General features: G+C 41.4%; 1 protein-coding gene across 10 annotated transcripts in view; it reads right to left on the bottom strand.

Moving 5' to 3' along the window:
• Positions 1-26,332, bottom strand: part of LOC309688196 (rap1 GTPase-activating protein 2-like) — a 127,088-nt gene that overhangs the window by 14,931 nt on the left and 85,825 nt on the right. For 4 of the 10 annotated variants that reach the window (XM_082503729.1, XM_082503742.1, XM_082503734.1 and 1 more), the window contains 6 exons: positions 12,806-12,890; positions 6,640-6,675; positions 2,491-2,523; positions 1,796-1,828; positions 1,448-1,669; positions 1,241-1,344 (listed from right to left, as the gene is read on the bottom strand). In XM_082503729.1, coding sequence (XP_082359855.1) covers positions 1,241-1,344; positions 1,448-1,669; positions 1,796-1,828; positions 2,491-2,523; positions 6,640-6,675; positions 12,806-12,890 — 513 coding nt within the window. Of the gene's footprint in view, positions 1-1,240; positions 1,345-1,447; positions 1,670-1,795; positions 1,829-2,490; positions 2,524-6,639; positions 6,676-6,768; positions 6,911-8,856; positions 8,989-12,805; positions 12,891-26,332 lie in introns of those variants that run through there. The other 6 variants (XM_082503730.1, XM_082503741.1, XM_082503731.1 and 3 more) reach the window with 5 other exon arrangements.

The raw sequence follows: 26,332 nt of genomic DNA, 5'->3' as shown, positions 1-26,332 counted from the left end.
AAAGACTCTGATCCGGCCCATTGGATGGCTTTGGAAAATGTATTGGAGGGCATACATTTTGGACTTTTAACTGTGTTTTCATAAGTTTTCCTACTGATTAAGAACTCATCTATGGCATTTCATAGGACACTAAAGTAATTTTGTGATAGATTAAAAAAAACCAAACAATTAACATGTCAATTTTTTACAGTGGTCCCACAGTTAAAAAAAAATGCAAAATGTGAATGAACAAAAACTTTATTTTATAATTACAGTACAGTCTGGGCAGGGAGCTGCGTAACTTTTTCTCTTATTTTACACAATTGTTTGTTGCACTTTAAACCCAATGGGGATTAAATGGGCAGTTAAAGTTCTTACACTGACAGAAATGGGAATTTTACTGGCCCCGCCCACTCAAAATGGGCTGAATGTAAAAGGACTTATAGGACCGTTCAAGAATTTGTTCCATCAAAGAGATTTCTAGTTAACTCCTAGTGTCCATGTAGTTCACTGTCCCGGTGAAATTTAAGGAAGAATATGAGGAAATGTGAACTAATCATTTTAACCAATTTCGAATTGAAAAAAAAATAAAGTCACTGGGCTCATTGACTCTAAATGTAGCAGTGCTGCTCATAACACTAGCATTATCACAGTCATCTGTCATAGAGAAGATTAGCAATCACCTGGCTACAGTTCTCTGTGCAACACCCACAATGGCTACGTAACAACAAAGCATTATGCTATTTGTTTTGCTCGCCCGTTAATCAAAATGTCACCAACTGTGATAATAGCAAAAAACATTCATCACAGAGCAACAAAATCATATGAAATTTGGCAAACATGGAGTGCACAGAGCTGCAATAAAACAGAATGGAGGCCTGGGTTATTAGTGTGTTTTAGCCATGCCAACAGTGTTTGTGTTTCTTTGGGGTTTTAGGTTTGTCGAATAATTAATTGGAGCTTGACTGTGGTTCAGACAGAAATGTCACAAAAATGTAGCGCAAATGTTTGAGAATGGCATTTGGGTCGTGTGGATGGATTGATTTTTGCCACAACATTTGTTTTAGAAGAATCTGAACTGGCACTAGGCCAGGACAGGTTTTCATTCATCCTCCTTTCGCTCTTATTATCACGCTATGGCAGGTATTTTTGGTTTAGCCCATCACTAACAGGAACATGAAGGAAAACCACATCAGACTTTAAATCCTGAACTTATAATATGTGAAGTGAAGCTACTGTTGCTGCCTTTGCCTGATTGTACCTGAGCATGATGCGCAGGAACTCCTGTCCCTCAGCCTCTTCGTGTTTCAGGGACATGATGAGGTTGCCTATGCTGCTGCCGGTGCAATAGTAGTTCATGTGCTCCTGGGTGTATGGATATAGAGAAGGAGGTAAGCGAGGGAGAAAGGTGCAGTTTAGACTTTAAAGACTCGCACTGCTTGGTACAAACTGACATGACTGCACTAACCTTGCCCAGGAAGTGTTTGCGGTAGGCACGGGCTGTGCTGTTGCACTCCAGACGGTAGCTGTGCCCCCCACCGGGGCTCATGCCCTCTCCTCTGTCTTCCTCCTCACAGAAACTAGATTCTGAGGAAGATGGAGTTCCTGCCGGTGCCTCCACATCTTCAATCCAATAACCCCCGAACTGGGGCAGGATTACCTGGGGGTATGGACCACCTTTCTCTAGGACCTTGCGTGTAACATAAACCAACATAAAACATAACCAACTAAAAAAGTGTGTGCTTTTCATGTTTTGCCAAAGGTTGCAAATGTTTTGCATTATGGCTGAGTGAAAGATGAGCTAGAAATGACTCACATCTTCTATCCGTGGGTAGGGGATATAGTCATCCTGTAAAAGAAAAGAGGACAGACATACATACACATATGCACACACCATCAGTAACACTTTTAACTTGTATGAACTTCACTGACTTTTGCGACGGTGAAACAGATCCAAGCACATCCACAAACACAGGTGCGAAAGGGGAGCGCAGCTCACGATACTAAATAAACGTCGGGGCGATGATGCAACGCAAAATGCAAAGTCATCAGCAAACATCAGCGAGGGAGTGTGTTTGATTCAGTGGCCCCTGAGATTTTAGAGCTGTGTGCCTTTGGCACTGCTAGCCCAGCTCCAGTGTGACCTCTAAAATACTGCTGAGGCCTGTCTGCATTGTTGGTGGTGCAGGGCTCCGGGCAGCCAGTCATTTATATTCTGTGGCAGCAGGAGCCAGCAACTCTGGCAGGCCGGAGAGGATCAATTGACAGCTGGAGTTCATTCAACTTATAATCAATCTGATCAGGGGGTTATGGATTTTTGCACTTTGAAAAGTCTGAGAAAAGTCTGAAAAACATTCACGGGGTGTTCAGAATTCCTTCGCGGCGAGGAGTCCGACCACAGAGCAAAGCAGTGCAGCAATGAAGCACAGCATGCAGAATAAATGGTGACACACACAGACACACTAATGAGACCCACAGAGAAGATATCAACAAGTGTGTATCGAGTCACACCTTCCATTTTTTGGTCTCTTCAGCTTTAGGGACCTTATTAAAGTCCAATCGCAGCATAAGAGTGGAAAAGCACAAGAGGTCAAAAAAGAATTTAAAAAAATACAAGTTCAGTTTATTTGTGCAATGTTCCAAAAGGGTGCAGAAACATTCTTGTTTTCAGACTTCAGACTGTCTCATCTGCTGACAGGTGAAAACAGAGTGAGTCATACGTGCTAATATACTCTCTTGCAAACACAAACACACACACATGCACGAGCGCACACAGGTAATGCAGTCACTTAGTCATCCCCTCTCTGAATCCAGCTTCCACACACTAAGTGTTCCTTTCTTCACTTGTTATTATCATTTGTTGGAACACAGAAACGCTGAGGCGCAGGCCGAAGCCTTTTTTTTCATAGTATGCAGCGCAGTGCAAATATATGCAGCTACGAAAAGCCAATCTAGTACACACAGTAAATTGGCCAATTATGCTACAGGCCCAGTGGAACAGCTCATCTACATGACTGAGAATAAGAGTGAGGAAATAAATGCATGTGTGCAGATTCACAGCTCTTAGCATACACACCACCACCACGCCACCGCCATCGCTTATACTGCCACCAATCATACCAAGAGTCAGGCAGAATTCATTTGAAGAGTGCAAATGCAACCCCGACACACACACACATACAAGTGTTTGCACATACTTCTAAGTCTAATCTGTAGTGGTTTATGTCTGTCTGAGTGCATACTGATGGAGCAGCTGTTGCAGTCAGCAGGGAGTCAGTGTCAACAGTACGACACTGATCAGAAAGAGTCTTCAGAGGCTTCGATTTTTGGTCATACAGAAAAGCCAAAGGCAGAGGAAGCAGAGAGAGGGGTGAAAATTGGTGAAGCTGACAAAAGAACAGGAAAGGAGGGAGTGGACCGGAGATGGGGAGCAAAAAAAAGGAAAAAAGTGACCTTCATCATCAGGAACACACTTTGAAAGCCTGATTCCAAACGTTCAGAGCCCAGACGAGAAGGTCAATGCAAGCTGAGCTTCAGCAAAGACCGACGAGCTGCCAGTTTCACTCTGCATACGTATGTGACTCTTTGATCATCAGGCTGCTTAGGGGGTCGTCATCCTCTAGTTACACTTTCTAAATAACTCCAGTGATGTCCTCAATCAGGTTCTCCCTCACGCTGACTTACCATCTCACACCTTGTCTCCTCTTAGCTATTTCTGTTTACTTCTATTCTAAACACAGATGCTATTTTACATTGTTTTTGACTCAGTCTCTTACACGATGCTGTGTTTCTCTAACTGTAAATAGACCACACGGCAGTCTTACTTGCTGTTACTGATACTGTAAAGAATATTTTCAACAGTGGATCAATTCGTATGTGGTACAGTGAATAATACTCACTGCAATAATCAGAAAAGGCTGCGCACATGAGACTGACCTAAAATGAACTACAGAGGCCGACAAGTCAGTCAATGCTCATTGAGTTTTTGAGCGCCAGTAGAGTCCCACAGTGTGGGGGAATATCATATTTCAGGCTTTGGATACAAAGAATTGTTTGTTTTGGTCTTTTTAAAGGATTCGTTGACAATAGAAGGAAAAAAATAAACACAAATCATCAGCAGTCTCAAAGAAAGTTTAAAAGAAACAAATGGAAATGTTATAATTTTGTTGGAGGGAGCTTTTCTGGTATTTAATATGGTGCATTCAGGGGTCACTGGATAAAACTGGCATTCCTTAACTTTCAGCTGCAGGTCAGTTCACACCTCTTGGCAGAGGTGTGGACTCGAGTCACATGACTTGGACTCGAGTCAGACTCGAGTCATTAATTTTATGACTTTAGACTTGACTTGAAAAAATGTTCTAAGACTTGTGACTTGACTTGGACTTTTACACCAATGACTTGGGACTTGAATTGGACTTGAACCGGTTTACTTGAAAAGACTTGATATTTCACCCCAAATATAAAATTTAACACGCATATTATATAGAGATTGAAAATGTGACGTCATTCACGGGTAGAACCGCAAAGGATTCTGGGAACTCGTGGCAAGAAGTACTAGCGCACGCAGGCTTTCAATTAAAATCAGTTACACAGCGATAAAAAGAAACACAAAAATGTCAAGAAGCTGTTGTATTATTAACTGCAATAGCCGGTCGCATGACAGCCACGGGAAGCCGACGGGTAAAGAGATCGGTTGTTATCGGATTACGACGTTTAAGAGAAATTGTTCAGCCGTGTTTCCGAAGTGACAAACAGGCGACGGATGGCCTGGATTGCAGCCATTCAAAGATCAAATATAACGTCCCAGAACACTCTAGCTCACAGGTTAGTCTGCTCCAAGCATTTCCACAAAGGTCAGTCTGCTGTTGTAGTTAATGCGTCACTTTCATAACATAACTGGTGATATAGGTTACAAGCAAGTCTGGCGCTGAACAGAAATGGTCGCGCTATGCTCCTTTGTTTATTGTGCATAAATAGTGAATTGTCCTGACACAATATTGCGTTTCGCCTCTGTTATTATGGTACATTGACAAAAACATATACTTTTATTCACAGGATAAAACAGGTTTTTTGTATCACTAATTGTCCAGTACGATTACAGCATACAATATTATTGTCACTGCTACATTTCTGTGATGCGTACCAGAAATTATTTCCACTACTAATTAATTACCGTTGAGCTCAAAGGTCCTATTAATAAACGGTTAACGAATGTGTATTTATGAAGACGATTTGTGAGACTGGTAAACTTATGATACGTACGATGGTCTTTCGTTCTACACGGTGCATTTCAAGGTCCTGTACCCATCCGTCGGTAAACTGTACCTGGGCTTGTTGCAGTGACCGGAAGTTACTAAACTTCATGAGTGTGTGCACTCACTCCAAGAACCGTATAATTATAAATATGCATATAAATATGCTACGATGAGATAGCTGACTTCATCTAACTAGCAAATGTTGTCCAGGCTACGTTGGTGATGCAGTTTTTTTTTAATGTGTATGATATTTTTGTCATGCGATTTTAAAGCTGGTCCTACAACCGCATCCAAGAATAACATGCAGCTTATCTCAGAACTGTCGGTGAAAATTATTCTTGGAGCTAGGTTTAATTGAGCTGCATTTTAAAGAGGTGCAATTTCACAATTTGTGTATATTTTCTAAGTTCACTATTTTGTCATGTGTTGAGAAAAACACAGATTTAAAAATTACATGGTCTAATATTTACATTTAGCATAACTGCAACATGCTTTTTTTCGTTTTTTTTAATGACTCGAAAGGACTTGAAATTCAAAATTTCAGACTTGTGACTTGACTCGGACTTTTACACCAGTGACTTGAGACTCGACTCTGACTTGCCTGACATTACTTGAGACTTGACTTGAGACTTGAGGATAAAGACTTGAGACTTACTTGAGACTTGCAAAACAATGACTTGGTCCCACCTCTGCCTCTTGGATCCTGAGCGAAGAAAGTCTAATGACTTAAAAGTATGGGGCTTTCTATTTTTAACCTATTAACGGTTCCCAGTATGACCACCTAATAATTCACGTCTTGGACATCTAATAATAAACCCGCATGAGCAATTATCTCTGTCTGAATCTTCCTATGGTCATATGCTCCCTTTTTGGTATGTTTTCTTTCCTACCTTACTTCTCTTCCTCCTCACCCTTTTTAACCCCCCTCGCCCAACCCCATCTGTCGTCAGACAACTCAAAGCCTGCACCCTTAGGGCCCTGTGGAGGGCACAAAGTGGTCGAACACACAGAGAGAGACAGCCTTTGTTCAGAACAAAAATAAAATCAATGTATTCCACACAGAGAAGGAGAAAATAGTCATGCCAGTCCAGATCTTTGTGTGGATGTTCACTGCCGCCTGCATGCCTATTATCCAATCTAAGACACACGCAGCGCCGACTTTCAGTGATTAAATCATCAGCGTGAACCCTATTCAAGTATATGTTAAAGCTGATTTTGGTCAAAGAAAAACAAGGTGATAGGAGGAACCTTTTTATGGCAAAAAAAACCTCTCTACTATAGCTCAGTAGTGCTGGCTGAAGATAGGGAAAGAATGGAGGAAATAGAGATACTGAAATAAGGAAATGATAGAGGGACAGCAGCAGAGAAGGAAATGGCATTCAGAGGAATGAAAATTTCGTCATACCTGCATCTTTTCCAGCATGTCGAAGAACTCTGCAGACTGGAACAGAGACAGAAATAGATTACAAAGTACCTAAAACAAGCTGAAAGAGAGTTAAACTCTGACTGTCAGAGGGCGACAAGCTACTGACACCATTTAGCCGGCAGCAGTTCAATCATCGCCCTTTGGCTGGCTTCAATTTACACCTCACACAAGTGTTTTGACACTCAATGCTCAACCTAAACGTCTGCATTTAAAGCCCTCACACTGATAACATTCATCTGCAAGAGTAGATTGTGCCGCTCCCTCCCCTCCACGGGATCAGCTCTGCAGCGTCACAGAGGGCTGGGTCAGTCTTTCACACCCACACGCGCTCACACACTGATAAAAAACCACTTCCTCAAAGAGCAACACATACTACATAACACACAAACCAGCTTCCTTAAGTGCATTCACACACACACACACACACACACACACACACACACACACACACACACACACACACACACACACACCGCCCTGTTCCCACGGGGTCTCCGCCTTGCCACATTAACAAGCTGCAAGGGTGATAATGGCCTTATGCTCAGATTTTGACACATATATAGCGTGCAAAGCAATGCATGGACAGTTTTAGGTAGCAAGTGTGTGTGAGCGCATCAGCGCTTTGACTCACATCACAGGAGATACTGATCTCTGACCCCAAATTAACCTTGCCATTAAAAAAAACTGGTTTAAACACAGACAGAAGTTGAGCGCCTCTCATCATCAACTCTATAACTGCAGTGTTGTGCTTCCTTTTTAAACTGCTTCTGCAAAAACAAACAAAGTCGTGTAATGCCTACTTTAATTATATTTGACAGCTAGAGTCATGCTGGCACATGTGAAGGAGTTTTTGCTACATTGAGCAGTGCCCAGGGCAGCTAAAAAGACACGCTGTAGCAGATCACCTTTGCAGCGTCCCAATGGGCTCTTGGGAGTGCAGACAGCATGTTGAGCCTCCAATGGTGTCCAGACAAGTCCAAAGACAAGGAAGCCATATCTGCCTTTCTGTTCCACTGTCAGTCTAAAACATATCTCTACATGCCTACTTCCCTTTTCTCACCGTTGCTCTCTAATCTCAGTGTGTCATTCTCCTAATCTGTCCCCTATACTCTCTTATTACTCAGTCATTTCCTCTTTTCTTTTATTAGCCTTTTTCTCTCTTAGTTTTTCTTGCCTTTTCTCTCCTGCTCGCACTCGTTCACTCTTTCTATGTTAGCCCGGTGACATCTGGATATCTTATTTCCCATGGCAACCTGTGGAGGCTGCCACGATCAGCCTGTCAGTCTGCCTGACTGACTCAATGACTGGCAGACTCACTGGTAGCTAGAATTCACACATACTCACGCTAATCATGAACACAACCACCCAGACACTGACAGAAATGATGACAAAGCACAAAAAAAGTAAACAGGAACTGAACTTGCTCACATTCTTCTTCTGCTTTCTCTCATAAATATATTTTTATTCTTTTCCAAATATCAGAACATTACATCTGCAGCATTTGCATGGCATTTCTATTTGAATAGTCATTAATTAGATGCACAGCCTTTTTGGGTGAAGGGATGGACCGAAACTAAAAGCCCTGACCTCTCAGCTATCAGGTGTACATGAAATCCAACCGTTGAGAGTTGAGAACGCGTTGTTAACCCCCTCCCCAAAAAAACCCCTCTCAGCATTGCTCGGCTTTGTCACACTTGTGGCCCAATGGCACGCAGCTGAACTGACACGCATGTGTAAATGTGATATTTTAGCTCTCTGGTTGCAAAATGTTGCACACGTGGGTGTAAAGCAGCTATTAAGAAGGCACAAAACTGTAGAAAGTTTAAGAGGGTGCAGAGGATGCCGCTACCTCACTCATAACACTAAGCGCCTCTGCGGTTGTTTCTCCTGCAGTGACTTGAGGACCTGAAGTTTGACTCGATGTGACATACGCCTATTTCTGAAGTCACAATATAAACAAATATTAGCTGCAAGACGAGGTAACTGATTAACTTAGCGGCAATAACAGTAAAGTTTGAACACATGTCTGATAGCTTCAGTTAAAGTTCACTTGCTTTGATTTTGAAATGATAAGTTGGTATGAGTAGAAACTTACTAACCTACATTCATTCATCATAAACTTGCGCGCCAAGTTGAAAAAACTCCCCATTACACATCAAACTGCTGGGACTTGCATGGTAACCAGTGCAGACTTACCTTGAGAAGGGCAACCAAAACATTTGAGTCTTTAAGTGTCCCTGCCTTCCTCTTATTCTTACCCTTCCTTCTACATTTTAGAAGAGCTCTTCCCTCTCCCACACATTTATAATGTCTGTTTTGCCTTCAAACATGGCCACTAAAGCTTAAACAGGAAAATCAAGTAAGGCAGCAAACTGAATTGTTTGTCAAAGCAAAACAGGTCATGCCCTTGTTTATGTGTCTGACACACACACACACACACACACACACACACACACACACACACACACACACACACACACACACACACGCTTAGCCTTACCCTAAACCTAACAATAACACAATTGTAAATCTGACACTAAAACCTTATTTTGAGCCTCAAAAATGCCTTAAAACTTGTATGGACAGGCATTTTGTCCTTATAAGACTGTTGGTCCTCACAAGTATAGTGACATGCCAATTTTCTGTCCTCTCAAAGATGCCTAAACAAGTACATACACACACACACACTGTAAGTCATCCAAGGTATTGCCAAGTTTGGTGTTGCTCTCTTTGAAGACTGTTGACTATCAGCATCCATACACATTATTAATGTCAAAAAGGAAGTGCCTGAATAAAGTATTGTACAAATACAAACATTAGATCACCTGTAAGGAAGAAATTCCAGGCACAAACTATACAGTCTCTGTTTTAGCATACACTCCCTAAGCCAGTCTACTGCTGTACAATGGTGTGGATAAATTAGAGTTAAACCACCAAATACATAACTACTTAGTATGCTAACTTATAAATTGATCATGGGCCACTTTGTTAGGTATACCTGTTCAACTTCTTGTTCAGAGCATTCTCATTCCCGACGCGTAACATGCCGACGATTTGTCACATCCCGAGGCGTCCCAGGGGCGAAAGGTAACCTGCCGTGTCCCTATGATATGCGCCTGATTGTGGATGGAATCCAATAGAATGACGCTCCCGGCGGTAACACACGCTCCAGCAGTGTATTCCAGTCCTAACCCTAACCCTAACCTTTACCACAACCTTAATCGTGTTAGATAGTGTTTTGCAAAGCAATTCATGAGGAGAAACTAAATAAATGTACATGTGTAGATTCAGTCCAAATGGTTCTCATGATTCCTCCTGTTTCCGAATGCGTAACATAGGAATGTGTTGGGTGGCCGAAAGCGTAACTTCCCGGCTATTTGTCACATAGGGTAATATGTTACGCTTTGGGAGTGAGAACGTTTTGTCTTGTTATAGCAAATATCTAATCGGCCAACGAGATGGCAGCAACCACATGCACTTAGGCATGTATTTGTGGTCAAAATGGCCTGCTTAAGTTCAAACTGAGCATCAGACGGAGAAAGAAAGGTAATGGTTGTTGGTGCCAGACAGGCTGATCTGGGTATTTCAGAAAATGCTGATCTGCTGGGATTTTCCCACACAACCATCTCTGGGGTTTACAGAGAATGGTATGAAAAAAGAGAAAATGCCAAGTGAGCGGTGGTTCTCTGGATGAAAATGCCTCGTTAACGTCAGAGTTCAGAGCAGAATGGGTCCGACTGCTTTCAGCTGATAGGAAAGCAAGAAAAACTCAGATAACCACTTGTTCCTTGGCATACTCTGGTCTCCTTAGCTCCAGCATGGTTTGAACACAACAGCCTGTCTGAGCATTGTTGCTGACCACAGTGTGCCCATGTTTTGATGGCTGCTCCAAGCAGGATAAGAGAACATGTCACAAAACTAAAACAAGGAGTTCACTGTTCTCAAACGACCTAGACAGTCACCGAATCTCAATCCACCAGAGCAGCTTTGGGATGTGGTTTAATGGGAGATTCACTTCACGGATGTGCAGCACACCGTTGAATCTGTGCCTCCACGGTTTAAGGGAGTTCAGAAGTCAAAAAGAATGGCAAGGTTTACCTAATGAAGTGGCTGGTGTGCATGTATGTCAGAATAATATTATATTTACAGATGATCAAGAAGGGGTTATTTGTTTATAACATTCAGCATTTTGGATCTGAATTTCAAAATACTCACATCACACACGTTATATAAGCTTGTGAGTGGCTTTTGACTGTAAAGCAGCAGAAATGGAAATACTCAACAAACCAGAAGTACCTCCGATTTGCACTTAAACGCATCACTTGAGCAAACACAGTTTTCCCGCCGCTGCTGCCTTAACACGTTTGCTCGTGAGCTGTCCTCTGACGCCTATAACCTTAAACGCTTTTCCTAACCACGTAAAGAGCTTCTTACGAGAGCACCTATCTAACAATTAAAAAACAAAAATGGATAAAAGCAGGATTAGCGCCGACACGGTGCTGACAAAACGGATTTTATCGACATGTGCTTTGCGATCTGAGAAAGGAGACAAATGTTTCTACACAAAAGGCACGGATTTGCCGTAAACTGCAATTATAAAAAATTATATGTTTCATACGTTCACTGCCAGTGTGACTGATGATGAGTATCTCGCCATTAGGCCACTCTAGCTCACAGCAAAATTGGAGGCTGCTGTTTGATAATTACAAGAAATCAGCCACACATCAAGAAGGTAATTGATGCCTTCTGTCTTGAGTTATATTTCTTCCATAATTTCTCTCACATATGATTCCTCTGAGAGCATAATTCAGTTCAATCGTTCCTCTCTCACCGTGGACAAACTCCCATTCAGAGGACTCAGTAATGATGGCTTGCTTTGAGGTTGCTATCCTGACCAGGAGCCATCAGCTACTTCCTCACCATGCTAATCTCCCTCCATACAGAATGTATTCTTTCTTTTTGTCATGCTGAAGGAAAAAGAAAGAAAGATCTTCAGCTTTAGTGTGAGAGTAGTGCAGAGAGAGTGTCTGACAACATCATACCTCACACCACATGAGTCAGTGTAACAGCACCTGAGGAAGATGATCATCTACAAGATCTGTAGTTTAGCTACGTTCTCATATTTTTGTTTTTCACTTTGGTTCCCACTGTGGTCCCAATGGGGTCCCACTGTAGTAGACCATGATTCAATTTACATCACAATTCATTTTTAACAACAAAACGTTTTATCTGCAAAAGGAAGTTCAAAACAATGACAAGCATGGAAGAAAAGTGAGATCAGGTCCTCGAAAACCGCTTCGTGCTGTCATATACGGAAATTTCCAAGTGCCAGTCAAAGTAACAGGAGCCAAGGTAAAGTGCACACTCAAATGAATAGACATTTCCTTTTACTGGATGTCTTGTAGAACGCATCCTTCACTTTCCTGTAAAATTTCGAGACAAAATATAAAGCCAAGATTTAGCGGCACAGATGAGCATTCATTGTATCTCAGGCTCTTATTCCGCTTGCCTCCAGACGTAATCCCTTTTTTTAATGGCAAGCAGACATTGGAAAAAGAAGGATTACAGTACTCCACGCCTGGAGGAACCGTCACAGCAAAATGGGCATGCGACTGAGTTCACACAATGACATCAGCATGTTTGTGTTCTCTGAGAGCAATAATAGATATAATATATAATAATAGATATAAATAATGAACCTGATTTGAATCTTTAAAAAATTATAGGTTTTAATTTGTGGCATAGATAGCAGATGTTGTAAAAGCATAATAGCCTGTATTCGCCTGACATTTAGCCAGGACAACGGTAGGAAAACTGCTATTTTCATCTGCAATAATTTGCAAGAGAGAGCCAGAATCAGCTGAGCCATGAGCTGATGGGGACTGGCACTGAGATCAGCTGATTTGCCGGGATTGTAGCTTCGCTTGGCTTTGGCCTGCCCGAACTAACACCGTGCTTTATTTACGTCCACAAATATGTTCTCTTGAACTTTTGTGACAGTGGTGTTTGTCACTGTCTCTGAATTGCATGCTTGTTAAAGGGATTTCACACTGAGGACAATCGCAGTCAGCTGATTTAACACATGTAGACAAATATCATATCCCACCATTAGCAAACATGCGTAGGTGTGTCTAGCTGCTCATACCTTCATGCTGGGCGGTGCAGTGCGGGGTGGTGATGGGGGACATTCTCCCAAAGGGACGTTGGAGATGTTCAGCAGCTCCTGTTTCCTGGAGAGAAGAAGAAAAAACGAAGAATAAATACTAAATCTTTTTTGTTTTTCTGGAACACATTTAAAGGTGTTTCTGCTGTTTAAACACCGTCCACCATGATATAATAGTAGTAATAAACAATTTTCAAGCTAAACTGTTTGAAATACGCAATATTTCAAAGTTCTCTGTCACACAGAACCTGAAAAAAAAAGTCATCTGGGGCTGGAAGACTACGTGATGATTCATGTGTTTCTGTGTATCACACGAGCACACATTAATGATCCCAGACGTTCAAGACTGAGCTGTCACTGATGGACAGCTGGAGGATTAGCAGCAGCTTCAGTCGTGACGGTTTGAGATGAACATCTCTCATGTTGAATTTAAGATCAAGATCAAGTTGGTGGTGTAGCGGTGAGCATAGCTTTCCACACAGTTCGATTTCTACCTCTATTTCCTCTGGAGAGAGATTAGAGTCCAAAAAAGACAATGGAACACAATAAATGCATATGTCTAGCTTTTTTTTTTAACGTGAAATGACTATGCCCCCTCCCTTTTGTTCGTTAGATGGAGCTATCGTAGCTCCTCCATCCTTTCATGCAGCAGTGTCAAGTGGTCATGTAATGGAGAAATAGTCCTACTCCTTTCTTTTCTGTAGTTAAACCAGCAGTGCACCTTGATGTTGGCAGATGACACATTTTTTTATGAGGCTCACATTACAAAAAAAAAAGAAAAGATGCAAAATCACAGCCACATCTCCATTAGCCATATTTTGGGACACACCCAGACATAGCCCTACTTGTTCTTCAGGACACATGAAAAGCCCAATTCTTTCCACAGGCACGGTGATCACACAACGCAGCGCTGTGTTCACCCTGCGTATGTAGTATGTTAGCTTACAGTCGGCAGATGATGTGTGAATGTCAGTCGTAAGGAAATACAGACTGGAGGAGTTTATAAGGACTTAAAAAAAAAAAACCACCCATCATTTTCTTAGACATTGTTCATTGTTCTCTCTCTTTGTTCTCTTTACCCTAGAGCAGGGAAGGACACTGTTGCCTTTTCCCCCCACTGACCTGTGAAAAGGAAAAGCTTGTCCAGACTAAGGTCTCTGTGTAAACCCCTGCTGTGTGTCTCTACAGCACAGTGGCACCTATCTTTCTGTCCCTTACATTTACACCTGTGCGCAGGGATGGAGGGAATTTGTGTCCGCAAGAAAAGCAGGGAAAGATGTGAAGCTGTTGTCCTTGCAGCCTGGGCTGTGTCTTTGAGGCAATAAAACTGTGATTGCATCACATCAGATAGCTACCGCCCAGGAAGGGAGAGGACACATTGGGACAGCAGAAAGAAGGAAGCAAAGAAATAAATTAGGAAGGTCATAGAGAATATCTGTGCGTGGGACAACGTGTGAATAGAAAGTTTGGATGAAAATGTGGCGTGTCATACTCTAGGAAGGCGCTATTAAAATCAGCCTCTATGAAAACAGAATAACACACAGTTGTTCAGCAGACTCCTTAGAGGAGAGCTCCACCCTATAAGCTAGACCTAATACCAGCAATAGAGGTGTGAAGGTCAGAGTTTGTGAATGAAAGTCTGGATAATACATTAAAATTACATCTCACCACATAATAGCTTGCTTGTTATTTTTAGGAACGTTGGCTTCCTGACAAATCATCAAAGTGAGGGTCAGCCTGCGACCACAAAGTGCCCATCAAGGAGGTATCATTTAGTAATTTCCTCCAGTGGTAGATATGTATCGTGTTGTTATGACAACACCTCCTATCTGCACTCACTGCGAACGGGTGAACCTTGTCTTTGATCTCCCTTTCTGTTTAAGTTCATTAGAGCCAATTAAAGTTAATTAAATTAAGGTGGATTATGTATGTTAACACTAGTGGCTCAGAGAAGGAAATATGAGAAGGAATCGTGTGTGCATGGAGGCAGGGGGAGAGGAGGCGGCACTGGACGCGTCAGTGATGACTTTATATTGTAAAGAGGTGAGTGAAGAAGACACACTCAGTGCATCATGGGAAGTGCCAGGAGCCTATGCCTAGTGTAACTAAAGGAGGATTCATGGTCACTCGATCCAGCTCTATCAAAAAGGAAAGGTTTAGGCCTAATCTTAAAAGTAGAGAGGTTGTCTGTCTCCTTCAACTGGGAGCTGGTTCTTGATCAGTGCACTGCCCTCTAGTGGTCATTTTTTGCGGCTCCTATAAAACTATATTTAGATATGTTAAAGAGTTTCGGAGATATGAGTTCACTTCTTGCCTGAGAAAGTGAATGCGTTAATAAAATGATAAGGCTAGGTATGAGAATTCCCCTTCCTAGCCTAATATGCCAGATGATACGTACAATTTAAAACTGATATTTGGAGTCTTTGAACTTGACTTGATTCAACAAATATAAAAGTTTAACATTTGGTCCAAGAGACAGATATAAAGCCTGGTGAAAAGAACTGAGGTCCTCATAGTCCCCAGTCAATGTGGCTTTTTATACAGTTCTGTGGGCTGCCACAGACTCCAGTGGCACTGGAAGAAATTACAAAATGATAAAAATGGAGATATATAAGAAAAGGAAGCATTATGCATTGGCACCAGTTATTAGCTGTCAAGTCTGCTCCGGAGCCTCTGACTTTGTCATGAGGGAGACAGTAAAACTGAAACTTTTATTTAACATGTAATCTTGTAAAGCAATGGATGGAAATCTGAAAGAAGAATCTTTGAGATTTCTAGTTATTCCTTCAGAAACTAGGGCACTTTTTAAAGGCCCTGGTAGGTTTTGGAAATATTGCTGTGTATTCAACTTTGTGACTCAGATGCAAAGATAAACACAAGATGAGAATTCTGGGAATAGGCACTTTTTTAATTAACAAGAACTGTGGTCAAAGAAAAACTAAATACCTGAATAATTGTCTGGTAAAAAAAAAAAGAGTAAAAACTACAGTGTGGTTAAAAAAACAAAATGCGGGCCTGTTAGGTAGCTCACAAGGCTCTGCAAGCAGTATTGCTTAGAATGTGAATTTTCTTTGCATAGGTTTGCATGTGCAGCTGTGCTTCTTCCTCGCACCGTCTAAAATATACATGTTGGATTAACTGGCGGTTCTAAATCGGCAGCGTGACAGTGTGTGGTCTCTTTGTGTTAGCCTTGTGAAAGACCGCTGACCTGCTTTGGTGTATCTCACCTTTCACCCTGTATCAGCTAGGACAGGTTCCTGCCTATCACTTGGATAAACGTTTAAGGAAAGGGAAACAACATTATCAAGTAAGCACACAGGCTGTTATAGGTGAGATCACAGGGTCAAATTGCATTCATTTCTCTGGCTCTGAGCTAGCATGGATAATGTGCAGCATTCATTTCTGAGTGAGCAAATGGGCAGTGACTGCCACACTGTTAGATTCTTTTAATACTGCTGGGGAGGAACAGCTGTGTGGGTCTGTGAGGTCTGGGTACTCTTCCAAGAACTGGATAGTCACATGTGAAATAGCCATTCATCTATCCACAACAATAAAGTGGTTGTTTAAACTGCAAAACAAAAAAAGGTGATTGTTGGATGAATTAGGTGCACTGTAACTTAACTCGGCCCTCTGTCACCTGGAGCTAAGATTAAGAGGTTGTAAACTCGCAAAGAAAAATAGGACATGCTGTGCTCTACATTTACATCAAAACTAGTACAAGCTGTACCATTCTTGTACAGCAGTGCGTGCCTATAATCCTTCTTGGATTTAGCTGGTGCTAATTATGGCTAATTCAACAGTAATTACATCTACACAGTCATCATGTTTATCTAATGACGATGTCAGTGACGCGTGCATGTGTGTGTGTGTGTGTGCATGTGTGTGTTTTTGTGACAGAGGCTGAATGAAAGGCCCATAAAAGAAAAAAGGCTTTAATACATCTCCGTTATTGATTAAACCCTCGAGATTAGATTTGGAAAGCGGGTCAACGGGAGAGCTATCCAGGACACAAAAGAGTGTTTGGGGAACAAAAAAAAGGGGGGACAACATCTTTACATGACTGACTGATCCTAGTAAGGAGATAAGGAAATGAAAAGAGGAAATCAGGACGATGGAGAGAGCTGAGATGATAAAAATAAAGAACAGCGGACAGACACAGAAGGACCGGGAAGAGGGTGAAGTGCAGGTCTCTGGTATGGAGCCCTCTCCCAAGGGCTCATGAATCTGTACTGTTTCCAGTTGGTCTTAATATTTGTTAGGAAACCTGATAAGGAGCCTGATCTTCGTGCTGATTGGACAATTACATGACTGATGGTTCGTGTAATGGGGTTAATACAACTGTAATTGGACACAAAAAAGGAAGAAAGATGGTTGATTATAGAGGGGGGGGGGGGGGGGGGCAGGGTACACAAGAATCCATCAACCATGTATATTGGAGTAGGCCTAACCCTGTAATAAGGAATTACACCACACAGCACAATCTGCTGCAATGTCACATATTAGACCTGGCAGCTCCAGCCCTGATCAGTACTTATGTTGGCTGATATTGACAGGTGACATACAGACAACGTGATTCCTTTTGACTCATATACTCTGTCGTTAAGTAAGGAAGTCATGAATGGATCCTAAAGAAGCCATGATGGTATTTTATGAATGGAGCCTAGAATTTAGATTTGCAAACAAGCTAAGTGTAGCCTTGAAAAAGGGTGCATGTATGGATGAAAACTCTTACGTTTTCCATTGTGTGTTTAATCTAGTTTCCCATATTAGCTGTCCCAAAAGTCTACTCCACATATAGATTTAAGAAATGGATGCACGGCTTAGTCAGCTGTTTGCCATGAAGACTTCAGGCATCCCAGATATGCACGGATATGTGTAGAGGTCAGGAGAGAAGTAATTATGAGGCAACTGCAGCCCAAGTCACCGGCTGCTTCCTGCGGGAACATCATGCCTCGCCCTCTCTGTCTTACTGCGACATGAATAGATACAAATTTGGCAGCCGGCAGGAGATTAGACCGTCCAGCCAGACAACCTGAAACACTCTCATTATAAGATAAGATAGAACTTTATTAATACTTGGAAAGGCTGCCGTCACTCCAGCGCCATCTTGAAAAAAAAAAATCAATAAGAGGGGGAGACAGATAGCGAGAGGGGGGTGAAAGGAGGGGAGGAGGGAGCGGCATGTCTTGTATCCCAAAAAAAGAAACGCTGCTGCATTTCTAAATCAACAGATAAATTTGTTCAAAAATAATGGCTCCTTCATCTACAGAGTTGGTGCACTGGAGGGAGCAGCGGAAGTAAATGACCTTTTCATTTAGCCGTTCTGCTGATAGAGTACAAGAAAGTAAATGGATTCGGTGTTCGCGTGTGCCTCTATGTGTATGTGTGACACTCTCCAGACCCTGTTTTAAGAGCAAACACACACCTGAAGATGCACTCTGTGATTATCACCCTCACAACTTGTTTTTGTGACAGACTGGAACTCTCACCCAACGGCACTAAAATATTCAAACACACAAGCTGGAAGCTCTCTGGCTCTAAAGGAAAGACAGTTTGCTGTAAAAGTAGAGACAGTTGCCTTTGCATTTCATAGACTAAACCATAGTGACAGTTTACATACACCAGCCAATTTATTGGGTACACCTTGCTGGTATAGGGTTGGATCTGTTTGGCCTTCATAGGTGCCTTAACTCTTCATAGTGCTGGAAAGATTCTTTTGAGATCCATCCTTTATGCAAATCTCCCAGTCAACCACATCCCAAAGGTGATCTATTGAACTGAGATCTGGTGGCTCTGCGGGTTATTTTAGTAAAGAGAACTCATTGTAATGTTCAAGAAACCAGTTTGACATGATTTCAGCTTTGTGACATTGTGCATCATACTGTTGGAAGCAGCCATCAGATGATGGGTACACTGTGGTTATAAAAAGATGATCTGGTATGGTCATCAACAATACCCAGATAGGCTGTGGAATTTAAACAATGTTCAGTTAGTACTAACAGGTCCAAAGTGTGTCAGGTAAATATCCCTCACACAATCAGATCCACCACCAGCCTGAACCGGTCGTACAAAGAAGGATGGATCCATGCTTTCATGTTGTATATGCCAAATTCTGGCCCTACCATCTGAACATCCCAGCAGAAATTATGAGTCATTAGACCAAGCAATGTTTTATTATTATTCTCCAACTTTAATGTGTCTGTGCGAATTGTAGCCTTAGTTTTCTGTTCTTGGGTGACAGGAGTGGCACCGGGTGTGGCCTTCTGCAGCTGTAGGTTTGATACGTTGTACATTCAAAAAAGCTCTTCTGCGTACACTGGGTGTAACCATTATTTGAGTACAGTCAACAGTCTAGCCATTGTCCTCTGACCTCTGATATCAGCAAGGCACTTTCATTGCCCACTGGATATTTTCTCCTTTTAGATCATTTTGTGTAAACGATAGAGATGGTTTATGTGGATAGGGCATAAATTGTGATTCATCAAACCAGGTAACCCTTTTCTAATCTGCTGTTCTCCAACTTTCTTGAGCTCTTAGTGTAATTGTAGCCTCAGTTTTCTGCTCGTAGGTGACAGGAATGGCATCGCCATGGTCTTGTAAAGAGTAGCTATTTGATTTACTGTTGCCTTTGTATCAGTTTGAAGCAGACTATTTCTCTCTGAATATGTCTACAATGCACTGTGTTTCTGTCAAGTTATTTGTCAGTTGCAGGTCTTTTGCCCACAACCGAGATGACAGACCTTGCCGACCGTACATACATTAATGTGCAGTTGAACAGGTTTATCTAACAAAGTGGTTGGTAACTATAATATACAACTTTTTTAAGCAAATATTTTGTTGTAGTTTTCACACATTAAAGAACAGGGTATATATGAAGTGGATGATAGAGAAAAAATGTCAACCTTGAAGTGAAATTAATCTGTAAGAGCTTTCAGCCATCTTCCATTTATACCACCTATGCTTTCAGAGATACTCTTTCAAAGCTTTTATCAAGCTATGGTCTTCATTCTCCAAGACTCTCCTTGGCTTCTGCTCATCTTTCTCCTTTTTAACTTGACTCTTTGGTTCTCTCTCCTAATTATTTCTGCATTTAACCCAAGCATCAGATTAAACACATGCCAGTGAAGGTCTTGCCCTCTCGAAGGCTGCTGACTCTCACCCTGGGAAATTATGATCGTCCTGTCAAGGAAAATTGTGTTTAATATGCCGCCATAAGTCTGCTACCCTGGAAAAAAAAAAACAACCAAAACGTCTTCTGACTGACTGTAACTGTGCCATTTAATATGCTGAAGCCAGAGGTAGTGACGAGAACTCTGACTTCTAAGATAAAAGATGTGCAATAAACCAGTGTGTCAGACACACAAGCACGCTTTGTTGCTCGACACGGAATTAACCATCTTAACACCAAAAGAAAACACTACACGCCAGTAAAAAGGTTACATATTGTAGCTTTAGCCTCTGAAATGTCAGTGTTGTTCTCTGGCTCACTGCACCGTTAGACATTTATGTGTATTTACCTCCCAGCAGCAGAGTGACACTGATAAAGGCCACGGGCTGAAACGCGTTTGCTTCTTTTTCTTCGGCCGTGCTTCGTGCAGTTAATTACACTTTGTTTGGATATCCCAGCAATGCTCATAGTCACCGGTCTGTGAGGTGATGACGTATTTTGTGAGTTCATTAGCCTGTGGCCATTCGATCCAGCAAACACCTGAATATCAGCACAATTTCAGTAAGAATATGTAATGCAAACTCCCTCGCTGAATGAAATGTCATTCCACATGGGTTCAGAGAAGGTGTCCTGTCAGTGCTCTTTGTAATTGCTTTTATTTTTGCAGCACTGGTACATCCCCTGGTGTTATCTAACGATGCATCCCTAGAAAGATTCACCTGTCTGTCTTTTATTCTTTTTAATTTTTGTCATTTTAATCACACTTCTGTCACATACATGTATCAGTGCATTCATCTGAGGCACAGGAAGTGCATTAATGAGACTTCTTTCTTTTTATTATTCAGATGATCTGCATGAGGTTTGTTATCAAAACTTTTGATTTAAGGAAGCAAGAGTTTTTTTAAAATTAATATTATGATTATTTGTTCTCTTGCACAGCACTGCATTGCAGTGAAAAACACAGGTACCTGGTATCAATCGCTATCAATGTCATATCAATCGAAATGCCTCAAATCCTGCCTTATCCTATTTATTTTGTGATGTGGGGGGGCACTTCCTCTTTATCATTGCCCAATCTCACCCAGTGTCACTGACTTGAGTAAAAAAAAAACCTGAGTTAAGCATCTGTCGGATGACATTGAATATGTCTCTTCTCCGCTAACTCCACCACGTCAGAGTAGTTGATAACCACACCAGAGAAGAAAGGTCCTGGAGAAAAATGGAAAGATATGAAGACAGAGAGGCAGAGACGCAGAATGAATGAATACCAGACAGATCGCTGAAAGAGAGAAGGCCAAAGAGCGAGGTATGGAGAGCGAGAATAAATGAATCTGCAGACTAAAAATAGCTCTCTCAATCCCCTGTGCAGAGCTGGGTAAATAGGGCTGTCTTGGGTGGGTCCCTGGGTACTTGTTAGAGACAATAGCGTCTCATCCATTACACTCAAAGACAAGGTTGTCTGTCATACACACACAGTATATGTTCACACAATTTGTTCAAGCAATATGAAGCATATTGCTTTTTTCATTCACCCCAAAAAATCTCACACTAATGTATAATAATGGCAAAGTTTAGGTATACCTCCTTAGAGCTAATTAGTCTTTGTGTAGTGTCATAGTTGAGCACAATGGTCCTAAACATTATTTTTAACAAAAATCAGCTTGTTGAATGCAACCCCTCCCAAAAAAACAGAAAGCCACTCAGCTGGTATTCACAAAGAAGAGTTAAACGCTGTTTAAAAAGGGGATTAATTTGCGGATAGCGAAGAAAAACACTGCGAGAAGGACGAATGGAAACACGAGTGAGTCAGTGAATAAAAGCGGAAATGTTAAACAGCGGGAGGAGGAGAGTTTGACAGCGAGCAGAGGGAAGGAGCTGCGGCAGAAGGAAAAACTTTGTAAGGTTGTCAAGAAAAGCAGCATGAGAGACTGTAGTTTTAAACAGTAACTGCACTTAATCTCTTAATGAGGATTTCTTTCTGTTAGCAAAAATGTTTAAAATCTCCCACTGGCTACGCTGAACACCTATAAGAAGTCTCAGATTTTCTTTTCTGCAAAGTCATAATAAAAAAAAAAGAAAACAAAGAAATCTCACTGAACATTTTAAATGCATGACATCATTCGAACAACTTTAGCTAGGAAAATAAGGTTTCTCATTATAGGAGCAAAACTGAACATTTAAACAAACTGCATGGCCATTTGTTTTCATTTACTTTTACAAAACCCTATGAGCAGAACTGCAAGGAATGAATTTTAATGGTTCCAGTAGGTCTCACTGGAAGGAGAACCTTACATTAGTTTACAATACAAAGGACCTTGAGGTGACTGTGGTTATTTGGGGCTATATAAATGAAATGGAATTAAATTGAAAAATGGAATTGAGCTAAACACCTGGAGCTAGAAACCTGGAGCAAATGAATATTTTAAAGCTTAACTAAATTTGCAGAACATATACTTTAAACCTGTGTAACAAGAGTCTTTTGTGTATGTGCACAGAATAAAATGAAGTAATGTTAGGTTGAAAAAGACAGAAAATATAAGGTCAGATTGTTAGCCCTAATTTCCTTGTTCTTCAGTGCACTAAAAGAGCAAATGTTTCCATTAATTCTAAGGGGCTTTTACTTTTGTTTCAAGTCTATTTTCATAGAACAATAAATTCATCAAGTTGTAGAAAAAAAGACGGTTAATACTGAGAGTTAGCTTGACTAGTTAGCTACCCTCACCATCTGTTACACGTGTTAGGACCCTACTGGACCACATTTTGGCTTTAGAACTGTGCTACGTTTTCATGACACAGATTCAACAAGCTGCTGGAAACATTCCTCACAGAGTGGGATCCATACTGATATGACAGCATCAGGCAGTTATTGCAGATTTTATGGCTGCAAATACATTATGTAAATCTCAGGTTCCTACACAACCAATGGTGCTCCACTGGATTAAGATCTGGCGACAGTGTAGGCCAGGGGTGCCCGATCCCGGTCCTCGAGAGCTACCGTCCTGCAGCTTTTAGATGCATCCTTGTTCCCACACACCCGAATCAAATGAATGGCTTGTTATCAGCCCTTTGCCAAACATGATGGCATGCTGAAGAGGTAATCAAACCATTTGATTCAGCTGTGTTGGAGTAGGGATGCATCTAAAAGCTGCAGGATAGTAGCTCTTGAGGACTGGGATTGGGCAGCCCTGGTGTAGGCAATCACAACATGCAGGCACCTGAATGTTGTGATTGCCAAATTCTGACCTTACTGTCCAAATCTTGCAGCATAAATTTGCAATTATCAGACCAGGTAATATTTTTCAAATTTGCTTTCGTCCAACTTTGTTGAGCTCCTACAGTAACTGTAACCTCAATTTCCTGTTCTTAGCTGACAGGAGTCCCATCCACTGTGGTCTTCTGCTGCTGTAGCTCGTCTGCTTCGAGGTTCAGCATGTTATTATGCAGAGATTCAGAAAAGATGCTCTTCTGCATACCTTAGTTGTAATGAGTGGTTATCTCAATTGCTGTTTCCCCCCTATGAGTATGGAGCGGGCCATTCTCCTCTGAGTTGCTGCCCCGTGATTGGCTGATCAGGTATGGGTTTATCTAGAAAAGTAGTCAGGGAGTGTAAGGGCTAATAGTAGCTGCCATGTAGAAATTTCAGTGAGCAAAATTGGTAACTGTCTAAATGGGCTACCTGCTCTTGTGTATCCTTCTCTGAAAATGTTTTTGTTTTTTCAAAAACTACATTTTTTGTTTTTTTAAGGGAGTAATCCTACTTTATTATTGTATACTTTATAAGTGTTGCACAAAAAGAGGAAGCTTGCCAGGTGGAGCAACAGGAAATACAGGAGTTTTGGAAACATTTAATGTGACCTTTAGGTGTAAAAAATCCTTCTGCGTCATCTGGTTTTTGAGATGTCTTGTGTTTTGTGTAGGGGTATCTCTAATTTTCTTCTTCTGGCTTACTGGTTTGCAAACTGGGTTTTCACTGGGAAACCAGGAAGGTTTTTCATGATGTTTGTAATCTGTTACCAACTGATAGCATGATTTATTTTGCTCTATCATAAAAATCTTCAACCACCACATGGCCCTGCAGGACACAGCTAGACTTGATGAGACAATACAGGATGCTTGTTAAACAGCAACATAGCCATTTTAAAGTGTTCTTCAAAGAGACACAGCTCTTAAGTTAGTTTTTGCTGTCCATATCAAGGACCCTCAAACAGAAGGATCCCGGCCACTCAGCAGTGTTTGATGAGATTTTCTCTTAAGGGACAACAAGTGTTGAGATACTTCAAATCAAATTAAACCTTCTGAGTCCAAAGGGAAATACAAGGGTTTAATACACCGAAACAAGTCGTACATCTGGGATAATCACAGAAAACTGCAAGACCATAACAAATTATTAAAAACAGTGGCGATGGCAACAGAAGCAACGGCAATAAAACCATTTTAAAACACAAATCTGGCACATGTGAAACCTCCTAGACTTAGAGGTCAGGAGGTAAATGTATATGAAAATGTTTAAAATGTTCGTGCTCATCCTGAAAATGACACCCCTACCCCCTCCCAGCTTCTCTCGAGAATGAATCTGAAGGAAAGACTTTCATGGTTAATTTATGGACCTACTTGTTCTAAGTGTCCTTGACTGACCCTACCTACTGCCTTTTATTATGCTAAAAAACAGTCTGGTCTTGGCTGTCCCTGTAAAGAAGTACACGTCAAACCGTTGAAGGATAAAAGAATGAAGGGTTGCTGTTTGAGAAACCTTGGTGATCTTAAAACAATTCCTTCCAACACCAAGGCCTAAGTATAGTGACTGTTTCAGCTGCTTCGCAGAAGACAGCTGAGTGGAATCAGTACTCGTGTCCTTACTTTCTGCAAGATTGGACAGAATGTAGAACTTGTTGCGCCACGACACAAAATCCTCCTCCACAGGCCGGCAATCTTATTCCACCCAGTCCTTGTGGGCTGACTAATAACCGACTCATCAGCACATTTTGTTGTGTGTCTGTCCTCATCATTCCTGTGACAGTTGTTATTATAAATAATATATGTAAGGTGAGAAAAACCTTGTGAGGATCTGTAAAGAGACTGGATTTTTGAGGGAGAGTGTTTCCAGCCACTCTGATATGCTGGCTGAATCAACAGTTTAAACTAGAAGGAATCTGAGATGCAGATGAAGGTTTATGAGGAATGATAAGACTAGAGTAATGATTGACTAGGCTTTTATTGTTGAATTTCTCTCAGTTGTTTAAGACCCTGTGCAGATTAGATGGTTATCCATACCTGTTGTTTAAGGAGCTTACCAGCCTGACATTTTGACATGAGAACGATCCAACTGGGGCTGAATTGTCATTTTTAATAATTGTGTTGGAATCAATGTGCATGTATTACCCTTTTCGTAGACAAAGGAGTAGCCTGACATTTTGAGAAGTATGCGTATTTGCTTTCTTGTTTAGAATCAGATGAAAATATTAATAGTACAATATAACTTTGTGCAGAAGACTAAACAGGAAACTGCAGCTTTTTGGCATAACTTTCCAAGGGAGGTGGAAACAAACAGGAAACCACGAGCTTGGCATCAAAATCTACCAAAAACAACATTAATTCTCACATATTAAAAACTGTATATTACTAATGTACATAAAATCAAAGGCAACCCTCTAACTTCTCTGGATTTTAAGGGAAAGGATCAGTTGACAAAGAGCGAGCGAGTGAATTCGACAAAGTCGAAAGCTGACGGCAGCTCGCGGCCCTTGCTGTCGAGGTAGGGCTTCATGTGTGACAGACAGTAGTCTGCCTGCTCTTTAGTCAGGTTCTGGTAGAGCTCCTCTTTAGTGACGTAGGGTTTGTTTTCAGCGCTGAGGGCTCGGAAGGCGCTCTCGATCACCTCACTAGACTTGACGTTCTCAGCGAATTCACAGCAAATTCAAAAGTGTTAAATGTTTTGGTGTTAGCAGACTTCACGCAAAAGTAGAGTTAATTTTACTCAAAGTAGAGTCAGACTATTTTAATGTAACTCTGAAAATAATATTAGTTAAAATCAAGTGTTAAAAATTAGTGTTTCGATATCAACTCTGGAGGTGTTACAATGGAAATGTTAACTCTTGACCCCCTAAAGGGGTTATGACACTTATAGTGTAAATTCACAGGCTCCGCCCCCAGCATCACAGGTTCCAACCAAAGCTGAAGCAAAGCCATTTCAGAGCATGTTGCTCTCCAGAGTTGTTTGCCACACTTGGTAAGTCATTTTTTTCTGAGATTGTTTTAGTCATTATTATTAGCTTTTTACTTCTGTGGCTCCTTTGAGTTGAGACAAAAGTGTGTAAGGCATTAGCCACGTTGCTCGGAGATAG

Source organism: Aulonocara stuartgranti (assembly GCF_965226115.1).
Source record: "Aulonocara stuartgranti genome assembly, chromosome: 14".
In the NCBI taxonomy this organism is placed as follows: domain Eukaryota; kingdom Metazoa; phylum Chordata; class Actinopteri; order Cichliformes; family Cichlidae; genus Aulonocara; species Aulonocara stuartgranti.
Note: the sequence above shows the minus strand (reverse complement) of the source record. Positions and strands in the feature narration are given on the sequence as shown.